At 43.1% G+C, this 15,246-nt stretch overlaps 1 protein-coding gene across 4 annotated transcripts in view; it reads left to right on the top strand.

Moving 5' to 3' along the window:
• The first annotated feature begins 827 nt into the window (after nt 1–827).
• The window catches only part of ccdc66 (coiled-coil domain containing 66), a 42,489-nt gene continuing 28,070 nt past the window's right edge, over nt 828–15,246 (top strand). For 2 of the 4 annotated variants that reach the window (XM_075461828.1, XM_075461831.1), the window contains exons 1-7: nt 828–993; nt 3,638–3,696; nt 10,041–10,063; nt 10,233–10,484; nt 12,824–13,025; nt 14,637–14,769; nt 15,065–15,159. In XM_075461828.1, the coding sequence (XP_075317943.1) occupies nt 983–993; nt 3,638–3,696; nt 10,041–10,063; nt 10,233–10,484; nt 12,824–13,025; nt 14,637–14,769; nt 15,065–15,159 (775 nt within the window). In that variant the 5' untranslated portion in view covers nt 828–982. The remainder of the gene's footprint in view (nt 994–3,637; nt 3,697–10,040; nt 10,064–10,232; nt 10,485–12,823; nt 13,026–14,636; nt 14,770–15,064; nt 15,160–15,246) is intronic. The other 2 variants (XM_075461830.1, XM_075461829.1) reach the window with 2 other exon arrangements.

The raw sequence follows: 15,246 nt of genomic DNA on the forward strand, positions 1-15,246 counted from the left end.
AGCGAAAATGTTCATAAATAATATAGCTAGTATGGGATTACATGGAAATACATGGAAAAATATTAGAAAACAAATAGTGAGTAAGAAATTGATTATTGGAGGAACACAGACTCACACTTATACATAGATATCTTTTACATAAAAGCACAAAGAACTTCACATATTCACATATAAGCATAGCACAAAGTGTAGGAGTGTGGGAACAGGAGAGTTTTAAATTTAGTTTTGAATGTTGACGAGGTTGTAATCAGACCTATCTTTTACACTCTAGTTTTCAGCTATCACTTAAAGTACAGCTGATCTAATGAGTGCTTGGTCATAATTTGAGCTAATGCCTAAACAGAATATGACAAAATGAGATTTTGAGATAAAGACTTTCATTCATGAGTGCTCTTATTCCGATGTACTGCAACTCTAGGATATATTTGGGTTTCTGTAATATAGCTTTAAACTGTATACAGAAAAGATAAGGTTTCAATGCATTTTGTAGTTCAAAGACGCTCTGAAATCTGAAAACTATGTAGCCGTTGTGATATAAATTATGCAGTATATTTAAGAAAAGTAAATATAGCAAAGTTGCCCGCTTAAAAATAAAAACATAATGACTCAAGATCGATAAGCTCTATTAAAAACTTTTAATGTCGTGTCAGTTATCGTTATAGTTTGGCTTCTTCTGCTCCTTTCTTAGATAATTCCGAGTTACCCTAAAAGCGCCATCAAGTAATTTAACCGTCTAAATGAAGGCTTTTGATTGGTCGTTAATTTTAAACTCAGTAATGAATTAGCCAATCGGTGACGCTGTTGTTGATCGTTGCCAACAACGACCAATACAGTTTACCGTTCAGGAAATAGTGTGAGTCTGACTGTGAGCTCAGTCAGAGTGGCGTTTTAAACGACACAATTATGAACTAATCGTTTACCTTTTTAATTTGTAAGGTTATTGATAAACGTGCTCTTGTCTCGGTTTATATTCCCTGCTGTCATGAACCTCGGGTGAGTCTGCCTTTGAACAGTAACCCTTGCTAGCTAGGCTAGAGAGAACGTGTCGCAGTGAAATGCACGAGTATTTTTGTTGTCATCTTTCTACCAAATTGCAAACAAATACACAACATTAGTGATCGTCGTATGGATTATACAATCGCCGAGTTTCAGCTTTTAAGGGGTTGAAGTTAACCAACATTGTTATTTGTTGGTCATCAAGAGATTAAGCTCAACAATATTAAGCCGAAACTATTATTTCGACAGTAATTCTCTTCAATTGAAGAACAATGTTGTTCCGCGTTAAAGTAAACATCTTTTGCATGGCTTTCCAGGTAAAAATGTTTTGTTTTGTTTTGTCATGACCCTAATTAAAAATAACTGCTGAGCTGATGAGTTTCAGGTGCAGGTGTGTAATTTTTCTGTCTCCTAAGCAAAAGTAGGATTTGTGTAAATCAGGTACTGTTTAAGGGTATTTTGGCATTATTAACTTACTGTAATCATGCAGTCTGATAAAACGGGCATGGAATAACGTCCCTGAGGGGTGAGTTTTATCTGTTGAGATGTTTATTTAACTCTGTTTAAAGCTGCAGTCTGCAACTCTTTTTCAAGCATAATGCCTGGAACTGTCCGGGGATTCTGAAAGTAGTACATTAAATACCCCAATACAAAAAAAATGAGTTCTCTAGGTCCCCTATATGTCCCGCTAGGTCCCTCCAAAGCCAGCAGGTTTGTTTACAAAATTGCAGACCGGACCGGTAAAAGGTAACCAATCAGGTTACGAGCTGGGCTCTGCTGCCTGTCAATCACCGATTGTGCACGCGCGATACAAGGTAGGCTCGTCCCCACGCTTATTTATCTAGACTATTGAACTTCATTACGGGCTAGTCTACTTACTGTGTCTTCCATGATCGCAAATGACAGGTGAGTTGATGAATGAGGAGTCGTGTAAGCGCATCTGGCGTGCACGTCTACGTGCACGAGTTCTCATGTGTTTTGATGGGGCGGGACAGGAAGTTGAATAACTTTTTATTTTTCGGTTAAAAAATAAGCATTTCTTGCATTTTGCGACTACGGAGGTCACCGTTTTCAACTTCAAGCGTTCTGATAGATCATGTAAACTCTTAAAATGCCAAAAATTAGGACTTTACGTATGACAACAACAAATCCTGCAGACTGCAGCTTTAACCTCTGATTTGCATTTATTTTGTCAGGTGTTTGTTATTCTACCTGACCGTTGATCCTAATTGAGACAACACATTTATTAAAACACTCGTAGACAATTGTTCATAAAAACTAACATCCGAGTGTCTCATGTAAGTTAACCCTGTGAGGATTTTAGCAGGAAACATGCAACATGTGCTGTTTAAACTTTAGTCATAAATTAAGACTAAGTTTGGGATCCCACAGTACCTGCATGTATTCAAAAGAGTGTTGTTGTTGCTTCTTCTGCAAACTCTGAGTTTGACTCTGACTTCATCAGTCTTGTGAGACCTGAAGCAACAGTTTGAAACACAGTGTTGCATCCTGATTCATTACAATTAACATCAAAGTACCCTTTGGATTAATTTGTAAAAGTTTCCATCTATATATTTTTATATATCAAAATCCATGTCAGTTATATCTCTGTTATCTAAGCCATGTTTTCAGCAGGACTGATTAGTTATGTATTTAGTTAGAGTAACATAACATCTTTATAAGACTGCTTATACTGTTGTTGTGTTTTGGCAGCATTTCAGGGTGAAATATTATTGTATGTTAAAATGTATTAATTAAATACTGCTGAGAAACGTATTTGGATCTACTTGGATAAGATTATTTAGACCATTAGAAAAGAACAAAGAAAAAATCATGGTTGATAATAATATTCATTTGGATTTAGATAGAATAGCGATGCATGAAATCAAATTTATTAGTAATTGATTAGGATTTATAACTAAACAACTCAAATTCTGTGTTTTTATTTATATATTCATTTTATCTTTTTTTTTATTTGACTAATTTGATTGCTTTTCGATGCGCTTTATCCTTGATTAATTTGTTGTTTCTTGGCACCAGGAAGTGCACTTTATTTCATTGTATTTAACTTAGTGTATAACTATAAATAAAAAATCTATTCTTGAAAAATGAGTCCGAAGAAATATAAACTTTTTAAATCCATTTGAACTAAAACACCATACGGAAGACACCCAAAGGAATTTGATCTGATCTACTCGTACATTAAATGTAGTATTAAAATGTATTAGTGTGTTTATCTTTTATTCATCTGTTGCAGTGATGAATCAGAGTATCAGAGCTTCACCGATGATCACCCCTCCCAATACCTCTGTGCTTTGAGTCTGATCCCCTGTTCTCAAACTGCCTCGATTCAACTTAGAGTTCTGATTTAAGCTGTTTATTGTACCTGCTCTCTGGAACTGACCCATGATCTTCCTTAATCACTCTGAAACAAACTAACAATAAATTGTTATGTTGGGCTTTTTCCCCCTTAATGAGACCAAAGGAAAGCTACAATCCTCCACTTAAAGAATGGTCTTAAATTTAGTAGTTTTAGGAATAATCTAAAGACAATTAGGGAATGAGACAGGTGATAATTTAAATAAAGTTGGGTTTTTTTTACTCTGTTTTGGGCTCTAATAATGTCTCTGGTTCTGGACAGGGATGGCCTTCTGTTTGAACTTGAGAATGGAAAACCCAGACTTATTTTACTCAGCCATGGTGAGACCTCTTTGACTTTTATAACCTTTATTTTAAGATATGCATTCACCTTGTTTTTTTATTCTTCTTGTCAAGTTTTAAAAACTGAAGTATTTTATTGAATATCGGGTTATTACTTCTGAGTGAAATTACTTGGTTTAGTGTTTCTTTATTGGTTAAAAAAACACTGTGATTCTTATTTTTAAATGTTTTTTTTGTATAAATGCCCTTCATACCTATGTTCAGATCATTAAATACTGTGAAGCTGTTCATTTTAACTACAATAAAATATGGAAAGCATCCACATTTAAGCATTTTTTTACACTGTCACAGTGTAAATGTTTGCATTACATGGATGAAAGGAGTATTGGATTTTTGATAGGGGCAACATATGATGTATTACCAACTCCCCAGAAACTAAAACTCTGGGTAAATGGAGACCCTTTATGTTCGTTATGTTCAGGTACTGCAACTCTAAGGCATATTTTGTCAGGTTGTAAGGTTAGTTTGTCACAAGGCCGGTATACATGGCAACATGACCTAGTATTAAGAAGCTTAGCTGCAGGTATTGAAGATAAACGAAGGCAGGTAAACTTAGGAGGGTCTAAGGTGAAGAGAGTTGCAATGCAGTTTGTTCAAGAGGGGGAGAAAGTTAATAAGACGATAAGGAGGCACGGCAGCTTGGAGGATGCTTGTGATTGGGAGATGCAGGTAGATTTAGGAAATAAGCTTGTTGTTCCCCAGGAAATAGCCTCTACAAATCTAAGGCCTGATATAGTCTTGTGGTCTAGGAGTAGAATGAGAGTCTATTTCATAGAGCTGACTGTTCCTTGGGAGGAATTAGTAGCAGAAGCATATGAAAGGAAAAAGCTTAGGTATGTGGAGTTGGAGGCAGAAGCAGAGCAGCGAGGATGGAAGGTTAGAATCTGTCCAGTGGAAATAGGATGTAGAGGATTTGTTGCAAAGTCTGTTGTCTCATTGTTGAGGGAGCTGGGTGTAAGTGGACACAGTGTGAGGAAAGTAGTGAAGGAAGTGTTTGATGAGGCAGTAAAGTCCAGTCAGTGGATTTAGATTAGAAGAAGCAATAGCAGCTGGGGGCCCAGCAGGGGGAGCACCTAGGGTAAACAGACTCTTGGAAGAAGCAAAGAAGAAGTTCAAGATATTTAAGTGGAAGGTGTGGCCCATAGACTTAGGCTGTGTTCGAAACCGCATACTACATACTACATACTTGCATACTGCAACTGCATACTCATCGATCAGACAGTATGCATAGCATTTACCCACAATGCATTTCGCTCCTACCCGAGCCGAAATTAGCCGGCCTGAAGCTGATTTCGCTTAAGCTCTAAACTCTGTAAACTTTAGCAACATTTGAAACATTTTCAGGCGAGAAAGTAGTCGTTTAGATCCCCAACGTGTTGAAAACCTGCCAAAATACCGGCTATTTACAATTTTGTTCCGACGAATTCGGCGCTACTAAAGCTAGCCGCAGTAAGCAACGCACTTCCGGTTATTTTCACAAAATCAGAATCAGAATCAGAATGCCTTTATTTGTCATTGTACATGGTACAGCGAGATTTAAAGCCACCAAAACAGTGCAAAGAGAAAATAAAAATAAAGATTTTAAAAAATATATATATATAAGTATGTACATTAAGGGAAGGGTGTAAGATGCAACAGTTTTACTTACGGTAAATAAAATAAATAGAATAAAATATGGTGTTAGTGGTGATAGATAAATAAGGTGTAAGTAAATTCAAGTAAAAGGATATATTGCACACAACAGCTTTTGGCATTTTTTGGATATTGCACAAGAGTAGGGAATTGTCCAGAGGGATGATCAGTGAGTGTCAGAGTTGAGACTGATTATGGCTTTGGGGAAAAAGCTGTTTTTAAGTCTGCTTGTCCTTGTCCTGATGCACCTGTAGCGCCGCCCTGAGGGCAACAGGTCAAACAGGGCAGAGCCAGGGTGGGAGCTGTCTTTGGAGATTGCCTTGGCTCTGCTGAGGCAGCGGGAGGTGTAAATGTCCATCAGGGAGGGGAGAGGGCAGCCGATTATCTTCTGTGCTGCCTTGACGACTCTCTGCAGCCTCTCCCTGTCAGCGGCGGTGGAGCTGCCGAACCATACTGTGATGCAGTATGTCAGCAGGCTCTCGATGGATGTGCGGTAGAAGGTCAGCAGCAGGTTGGAGTTGAGGTTGTGCTTCCTGAGAACTCTCAGGAAGTGTAGCCGCTGCCGAGCCCTCTTGATGATGGCTGTGATGTTCTCTGACCAGGAAATGTTGTCAGAGATGAGGACGCCGAGGTACTTGAACGTGTGGACCTGTTCCACGCGCTCGCCATTGATGTGAAGGGGGGCTGTATCCGGGCTGTGCCTCCTGAAGTCGATGATGACCTCTCTGGTTTCCTTGGTGTTCAGAGAAAGGTTGTTCTCTGAGCACCACTCTGCCAGCTTCAGGACCTCCTCCCTGTAAGCAGCCTCATCACCCCTGGAGATGAGACCGACCACCGTAGTATCGTCAGCAAACTTAACGATTAGGTTGTCCTTGTGGGCCGGTCTGCAGTCGTGGGTGTAGAGGCAGTAGAGGAGGGGGCTCAGCACACAGCCCTGTGGGGAGCCGATGCTCATCGTGCGGGTGGATGAGAGGTGGGGCCCCAGTCGCACAGTCTGGGGTCGGTCAGACAGAAAGTTATTAATCCAGGCACATGTGAAAGGGGGGAGACCAAGGGTTTCCAGTTTTGTGGTGAATCTGTCCGGGATTATGGTGTTAAAGGCAGAACTGTAATCACAAAGAGCATCCGGACATAGCTCTGCTGCTGCTCCAGGTGGTTTAGCGCAGAGTGGAGAGCTACGGCGATGGCATCCTCTGTGGATCTGTTCGCCCGGTATGCGAACTGATGGGGGTCGAGGTCTGGGGGGAGGTAGTCCGTGATGTGCTGAAGGACCAGTCTCTCGAAGCACTTCATGATTACCGGAGTGAGGGCCACCGGACGGTAATCGTTCAGGCTAGTGATGGGAGACTTCTTCGGAACCGGAATTATTGTTGAAGTTTTCAGACAGGATGGGATGACTGCCTGGGCCAGGGAGAGGTTGAAAATCCTGGTGAAGGTGGGGGCGAGTTGGTTTGCACACGCTCTGAGCACCTTTCCAGGAACTCCATCTGGGTCAGCAGCTTTCCTGGGGTTCACAGCCAGGAGCACACTTCTGACATTGTGCTCCTGGACAGTGAGTGGAGTGATGCAGGAGCCGGGTGGAGGTGGAGGTGGGGGCAGGGCAGGAACAGATGAGTGCTGCTGGGATAATCCAAAATGGGCAAAGAAGCTGTTTAGCTCCTCTGCCAGTGGTGCACTCAGGTCTGCTGTAGACGCATCACGACCTCTGTAGTTGGTGATGTCGTGTATTCCCTGCCATACCTCCCGTAAGTTGTTGCTGGACAGATGGGACTCTATCTGCATCCTGTGGTCTGTTTTTGCCCTTTTCACTCCTCGTCTCAGGTCAGCTTTAGCAGCACTGTACAGTGCTTTATCCCCTGACCTGAAGGTGGTGTCACGGGCCCTGAGGAGTGTGCGGACCAGGTTGGTCATCCAGGGTTTCTTGTTAGGGAAAACCCGGATGTTTTTCTCCACAGTCACATTCGTGATACAGAACTGGATATAGTCCAGGACTGTTTCTGTGTGTGTCTCCAGGTCCTGATGCACAAATAGGTCCCAGTCTGTCTGTGAGAAGCAGTCTTCGAGTTTGGTGAGTGCATTGTCAGGCCTGGATGTCACAGTCTTTATGATGGGCCTGACTCTGCGTCTGAGGGAGATGTAGGTTGGGGAGAGCAGGAGGGAGAGATGGTCTGACTGTCCTAGGTGGGGGAGGGGTGTGGCTTTGTATGCGTGCTTGATGTTGGTGGAGACGTGATCCAGAGTGTTCTCCCCTCGTGTAGCACATTTCACATGCTGATGGGAGTTGGGCAGTACAGTCTTTAAGTTGGCCTTGTTAAAGTCCCCAGCAATAATGTGAACACCATCAGGGTGGGCCCGCTGCTGTTCGTTCACGGTGTTCAGCAGGAGAGAGAGCGCTGTGTTTACATTGGCGTCGGGTGGAATATACACAGCCGTGATGACCACAACAGTTAGCTCTCTCGGGAGGAAAAAAGGCCGACACTTCACAGACATGTACTCGAAAAATGCCCGTTGCCTTTTATCATAGGGAAAGCCATTATGATACAATTGGTGCTTTTGTTTTGAAAACAGGAAGTGAACCTACCCTCGTTGTAGCTAGCTTGAAACTGCTGTTTTGACAGGAAATGACGATCGGCGACGTCAAGTTACTTGGGTAGTTTGAGTATGAGTTGTAACCTCATGATGCATACCCAACATTTCAGCGAATCTAGTATGCATCCGGGAAAAAAGTCAGTATGAGTAGTATGAGTAGTAGGAGAAGTATGCGGTTTCGAACACAGCCATAGACCGTTTCTCAATATGCGTCTGTACTTGCATACTAGTGTACTTCTGAAACGTCATCACCGAAGGACCAAGTACTGTTCCAAATCAAAGTACGCTTCCAGACTAGTACGCTCCACATTCCCAGATGTGTGCTTGCTCCGCCCATTTGATAGAGTTTGCTTCTGTGGTGACTTGTGTAGACTTCAGACAGCTTGCTATCCCAGAAAGCAGTGCGGCACGAGCGATGATGACGCTTCCGTTCCAAATGCACAATGAGCATACTTGTGTGCTCAGAAGTCCGTAATTCTGACACGTCCATACTTGTAAGCACACGAGTACGGACTTGCGTACTTGGGTATTGAGGAACGGCTATAATATACTTTGACGCCTCATGGCGTGCTGGAACGTAACAGCGTCGCCATATTGGCTGGGTCTCCTCAGAATTGATTCTGGCTAGCACCAGAATCAATTGGAGTCGACGGAGAGTGAGCAACTATGCCCGCATTTTGTGCAGTTTACGGTTGCAATAACCGGCGCAGTATTGATACCAGATTGCGTGGGATTACCTTTCACAAGTAAGATTATACAGTAATTTTGGTTATTTTACCATATATAATATTATGTCATCCTAACTAACGTGTTATTACAGTGGGGACTGGTACTATCTCTCATTGTCTCTTGCTGTTTTTTGTTTCTTCTTCATATTTTGAAGGTTTCCCAGTGATACAGGCTTGAGGAGGCAATGGGAAGTTGCTATAAGACGGGAAGGTTTTGTTGCGACTGAGTAGTCAAAGCTCTGTAGCTTGTATGTATATGTCTTACAGAAGGGTCGTGTGTTTGTGAGAGAGAGAAATAAATTCAAATGAAAAATCAAACTTGTTTCTTTATTAAAATATAAAATTTCTATTTAAATTAATTTATACATTTATCAATATGCCATAGCCTACCATATGTCTTTGTTAAAGAGCATAATACAAAGTCTTTCAGCATGAAAGCACGTATTTTTAATGTGTGACAGCATCCTGTATCATAACTAAATCTGTCGTTTGTAACAAAGCAAACCGTGTGAAAATCCGGTAAATATTCAGGGAGTTATGATCATTGTAGTTGGGGATATACACCGTCCTGAGTCGAAATAAATGCAATGTGGGAGCATTGGAGACCCAGCCAAGATGGCGGCCGCGCTTATAAGTCAGCCCCAATAGGCAGCGGGAGTCTGAGGCGTCTACGTATATTATTTCTATGGTGTGGCCCATGTGAGCCTTTTGAAACCAGGCGGCCATTTTGGGTGAGTTGGCTTTGAGTGAGTTGTATGGCTTTGTTTTTGCTGGCATTTTTAGTGATTTATAGGACTGTTTAGGTGAGTTTGTCTGCTGAATCTGCTAGTGTGTCTTGTCCTGCCTCCACCTCTGGCACCCTCTATATTTTCATTACCCCCTACCCGAACCAGGGTTTGAATCCCATTCCTACTTATCTTTACCTCTTCTGTTTCTACCCCCTACCCGAACCAGGGTTTGCATCCCCACCCTGCTGTGACTGGTGTGCAGTTGGTGAGAGGCTGAGGTGGCTGTGGGGGAAAAAAAAGATGGTTGTTGTGGTGTGAGGAGCAGTGTTGGCTGGCATTAGGGGGGTGACTCTGGGACGCCAGTGGTCATTGTCTAGCCTCCTGGAGGTGTCGTGGGCCCAACTAGACGAAACACTGATGAAAGGAGGTTCCCACCTGATGACCCCAATGACATGTTGGTCAGCACTGCTCACTGATCTATATAGGGAGTATAGGGAATCTGGTTAATTTTTTCTTTAGCACAAATTTCTTGTGTTTACCTTAAATGTCAGAACTGTACAGGTATTGGTGAAATATAGGTATTTGTGCGTCTTTCTGTGGTTTAACATTCGTCGCTGCTCTCTGTTACATCTTTCTGTCGCTGTAGGTGTTGGGAAATATCCAGCAAAGGTAAGAATCATCCTTACACCTGGATTCTGATTACATTTCTGTTTATTAAACCTTGTTATGTACAGCTCAAGTTTATATTTGTTATGAACAGTAATGCAGACAAGAGGACATGTTCTGGTGTTCTCCGTTAAAGTTTTATCTGATCTGATCTGCTGTGGTGGGTTTCCAGCAGCTGTCTATCAGGCCCAGAGCAGCTAACATCCTCAGCTCCAGGCAGCCGTCCTATGTGGAGGAGGTACAGGGAAAGGAGCGTCCACCCCGGTTGCTGGCAGGGAGGAACAGGGAGGCCAGGTGTAAGGCGAGGGGGGCAGCTCCCTCCTCCACCTCCAACAGCCCCACCACTACCTCAGAGGGAAGGAGCACCACCTTGATTTCATCTAAGAAACATCACAAAGAAGGTGGTGTTAAAGTGGTGGCCGAGGTAAGCACTGGATTAGATCCAAGGCGCACAATGTTTTACCACAACACTTAGAGGTTTGGACGATCTTTATCTATGATAAAGATTTTATTTTCATTATGTTTCACGCTGTTGAGCCTTAGGCCTGGTGGTACGTTACACAAATCCATCTAGGAAATAATCCATCCATCCATCAACATGTTCAACTATAGACTGTAAAACATGGATGACATCGTCCGATGTTCGATGTGAGGGTGCCGTTAAATATAACACTGTGGTTGCTGAGCACTGGCTCCAGCAGATTCCCTCTAAAGAAGCGTCTCTCATGAATTACTCATCCGCAAACCAGCGTGGGACTTCAGGGTGGCTTTGTCCATTCGTCTCTAAATACTGTGTGTTTACAACCAGTTTAATCTGTGAATTAAATGCAGAAAAAAGAATGAAAACAAACCAAAAAAGCTGTCAATGTCACTCTTTACTGCTCTTTCCTTGAAGAAATGCCCCTCCATTCTGATATAACTAATGCTTTAGCAACATATCTACAAACCTGTTGAGGAGGTGACGTTGTTGACTGTCATCACATATGAAACCTGCTTCGAGCTGCTGGTTCAGTGATTGGTCCAACCCTGTAAATGTAGAGCCTTCAATCCTGAGTAAAACAACTTATAGATCTATCTTAATTTAGTAAACTAGTTCTTCTTCTCATTTTCGGCACAAATAGATTGCTTTGATTTGTACTCTACACAGTTTTTATGTGGTTGAGAATCAAATTAAATTCAAAGTTGATAAATTAAAGGCCAACTTCCACTAAAAACCGGTTTTACTCGCTCCTTCTGAAAAAGGGAGGGTCACCCCTAGTTACATACACATACTAGGCTTCCAAGTGTTGCGTCACCTCCACAGGCTGTGTTCCCGAATTTACAGAAACAATGCAGAGCCACGAGCGAATCAGAAAAGCCTGTACATTCTACGTCAAACTGAAAAAAGGCGTTGCCCACTTGGGATTATGCCCGCCCATGGAAACCCACCCCCCTCGGACAGGCCCTATAACTAAGCAGAAACCTGTAGTCTGTGGGGCTCCTCGTTCCTCCTCATCGAGCCTGCGTCTCATTGGGATTGCTTGGTTGATGAGGCGTTGTAAGATCCCTGCAGCACTCACTTGAATAGTGCCCATGGCTAGCCTCAGCGAGGTTTGGTTCGGTTAGCTAGTAGTTGAAGAACATTCGTCACTAGCCCCTTTCACACTGAGACCCGCTACCATCGCGGGTCCAAATTGCCTCTTCGACCCGCGTCGAGCAATGTGAAAGCTTGGCGTGTTAGGTGACCCGTGTAACTTGATGTAAAACAGAGTGAAACTTGTCCTCACCTGTCGCTGTTGTTCTGAATCAGCTGTCCATCCTGTCTTTTAAACTCCTCACGTCACGCCACGCCCACGTCCGACCCGCGTCAATTGCTTTCACATCAAATTCGGCTCGGCAAAAAGACTAGGGTCCGACGCGGTCGAAAGGCGAGTCGAGTTGACACGGCAGCCCAGGTCGGCAGTGTGAAAGGAACAGCGGGCACACTAAATTCCAGAATTAAACGCGGGTTCTTCCTCAGTGTGAAAGGGGCTTCTGTTGCTTGGTTGGTCCACAGTTGAAGGTTGGGGCACAGCTGTCCCATCAGATGATGCTGTGCTTTTTACTAGTTTTGCTTTGAAATATTCAAAAATGGGTTTGTGCCTTTTAATTTTGGTTGTATATTCCACGCCACGAACAATCTCTGCAGTCTACCACAATCACTACTCCTGCCGCGCGATTTTCAGTGCTGCGCTGTATAGGCCTACATTTTGCAACATTGACATGTGAGGTGAAAAATATTGGTTAAGGAAAACACTTGATTAAATTATTACCGCATGGGTTGTGTTTAAGTTTGATCTTCGACAGGTTTTGAGTTGAAAAAAAAACTTGCAGGCTCTCGGATACACACAGAGCGGGGAGGAGGGTGGTTCATTCATTCATTCATGGGAGGGAGCCAATCAGAGACACCTCATTATCGCGTCACGGATATGCATGAGAAGGATCGGAAAACCCTGTCGTATCTCATCAAGCCATTCTTCCTGCCCACAAAAACAGCTTGAAACAAAGCAACCATAACGTTTTTTTAAACAGAACCGACGCCTAATGCATTCAATAACAATGGTGAACACAGCAGTATTAATGAAATGACGATGGAAGTTGGCCTTTAAAGGTTCAATCCCAGCGTCACCCCTATACAGCTGTCCAATCTTTAAATGGAGCATAAATGTCATATTTATGGTTTTAAACATTTACAGATGCAACCAGGCTCATCAAACTTTGTCTAACTGTGTATGTGCATTCAAGGTGAAGTCAAACAAGCACAAACTCAACAACACTGATGGACCCCCGAGGGGCGATGAGAAGGCAGGAGAGCCTCGAGGTGATCGAGGTGGTGGAAAGGTGGGACTAAAGACCCAGCTGGACAGCGTGGTGTGTCTAACCAGTGAGCAGCTGCAGCAGATCCTCAACACTGTCCAGAACCCCAGCAGTGGCCTGGAGGCACAAGGTAGAGATAGTATGATGAATCAGATGAGACCTTCATACATATGAGTTGAGTCAACATAATCTGCACTGAAACATAACTTAGTGAGTAGTTTTGTCTGTTTTGATCTACTTCAATCAACAAAACCCATACAAGGTAATTCAACTATCATGTCAAATTAGTTCAACCCACCTAGTTAAACTGAGACCTAGTGAATATGCTTAATAATCTCTCCCAACACAAACAAATTAATTTGATAAAACAGAACCATTTAATAGAAATTAGTTCTATGTTTGTTTGTTGTTTAATTTCTTAATTTATGTACAACCAACAAGAATGGATCACATTACAAACCTCCACTTACAGGCCTACAGAAAGGTGATTTTTTTTTTTTTTTGCACAAAACTGAAATAGCAGATCGATTCCTTATATACCATGGAATTTTTTTATGATTTTAAAATAATTTTAGGCCCCTGGATAGTCCTGATTAGGCCCAATAAACTATCACCACATTTGACTCGAATTTGGCAAACTGAAACGACAGGTGCGTGACGTCACGAGTGCCAGCTGGTGGAACAACCCCCAGTAGTTCTAGTAGCGAAGCCAGCAGTTTGCCAGACCTGGACAGCTTCTTCACGGCAAATTTCGATGTGTGCCGCGGGACGTCGCTTGGAAATATAAAACGTTGGGTTCAGTGCAATTTTTATTGCGAGTAGATGTACGAAGTGCGTGTGTTGCCCTCAGCAGCAGCAGCTCACACCACCGGGGACAGAGGAAGCAGAGAGACCCGCGGTCTTGTGTCTGTGTCTCCCTGTGCGCCTGCCTCCTCTCTGGTGAAATCAGCCGGAGCCATCCCGCCGTGTTCAGCTCCCTGCGGTGCGGACAGGAATCCACCTGGCGGAGAGCGGACACACTCTCCGCCAGGTGGAGAGTGGAAATCTCGGCAGAGCGATCATCAAGAGCCCCGACGTGGACACACGGCTGATTTCAGGGCAACCATCCCGCGGTGTGTCCGCTCTCCGCCAGGTGGATTCCCCCTGAGCGTCCGCACCGCAGGGAGCTGAACACGGCGGGATGGCTCCGGCTGATTTCACCAGAGAGGAGGCAGGCGGACAGGGAGACACAGACACAAGACCGCGGGTCTCTCTGCTTCCTCTGTCCCCGGTGTTGTGAGCTGCTGGTGCTGAGGGCAACACACGCACCCACAGCACTTCGTACATCTACTCGCAATAAAAACTGCACTGAACCCAACGTTTTATTGTCTTCACCACTCAACAAGCATACTAATAGCGGCAGCCAGGAAAACCCATGGCACCTGTGACGTCACACGGAAGCCCCGCCCCCAGTTTGGAATTCCAGGAAGGATTTCCAAGCGGCAAATTCAAAATCGCAAATTTCATGCGTTTATGAAATGTTTTGGTGTAGAGTCCAATGATCATTATTGTTCCTCTGTGTATGTATTATCATTATGTATTGGGTGTAGTGTCAGCTTTCTGTAGGCCTTTAAGACATTTATGTTATGTAAGCATAAAAAAAAACATGTGACTTTGTTTTTTATTTTCATTAATTATTATTTTTAAATTTTAATGCAGGCAGCTGAAAATGACAAACCCCCTCATTCATTTTGTCCATTAGGAGGCCATATTGATCCAAAATCTGCCTCTGCAGTGAATGAAGGAGAAGGAGGAGAAATAAAGGGTGAAGAAGGAGTACAGGAAAGAGGAGGAGGAACTGATACAACTAGAAACTCTCAAGAAAAAGACAACAGGTGAGTAGATTGTTGTTCATCCTGCTGGCATGACGGATTTCCTCCCAATGTATTCCCATAAAGAAGACGAAGAAATTCCGTCGTGTGTCAATTAAAGTTCCTTCTTATACTGCAACTAATTGTTGTCCTCTGAAATAGTTGTATGGAGACAAAAGCCACCAAAAAAAATTCAGTGATGAATTATTCTGGTAATGCTCTGACAGGCAGAGTTTAGACGTGTCAGCAGTGTTAGAGCAGATCTTACATCTGTATTCTAAAAAGGTGGTTAAAAGCTGGATGTTTCTGCTGTTTTCAGCTTGTCTAGAGGTCTGTTCAGCTGGCTGGAGGACCGACAGTCAGACAGCAGAGCGGCCATCGACGCCAGGAAGGCTCAGTGGCGGAGAGAACTTGGTACTTGATTAGCTTTTATTTTGTATTAAAGCTTATATATTTAATGTTTTTAGCAAAAAAAGCTCAGATTAACCTGTTTTACGCTAC

This window comes from Odontesthes bonariensis, chromosome 3, assembly GCF_027942865.1.
Source record: "Odontesthes bonariensis isolate fOdoBon6 chromosome 3, fOdoBon6.hap1, whole genome shotgun sequence".
Classification (NCBI taxonomy): Eukaryota; Metazoa; Chordata; class Actinopteri; order Atheriniformes; family Atherinopsidae; genus Odontesthes; species Odontesthes bonariensis.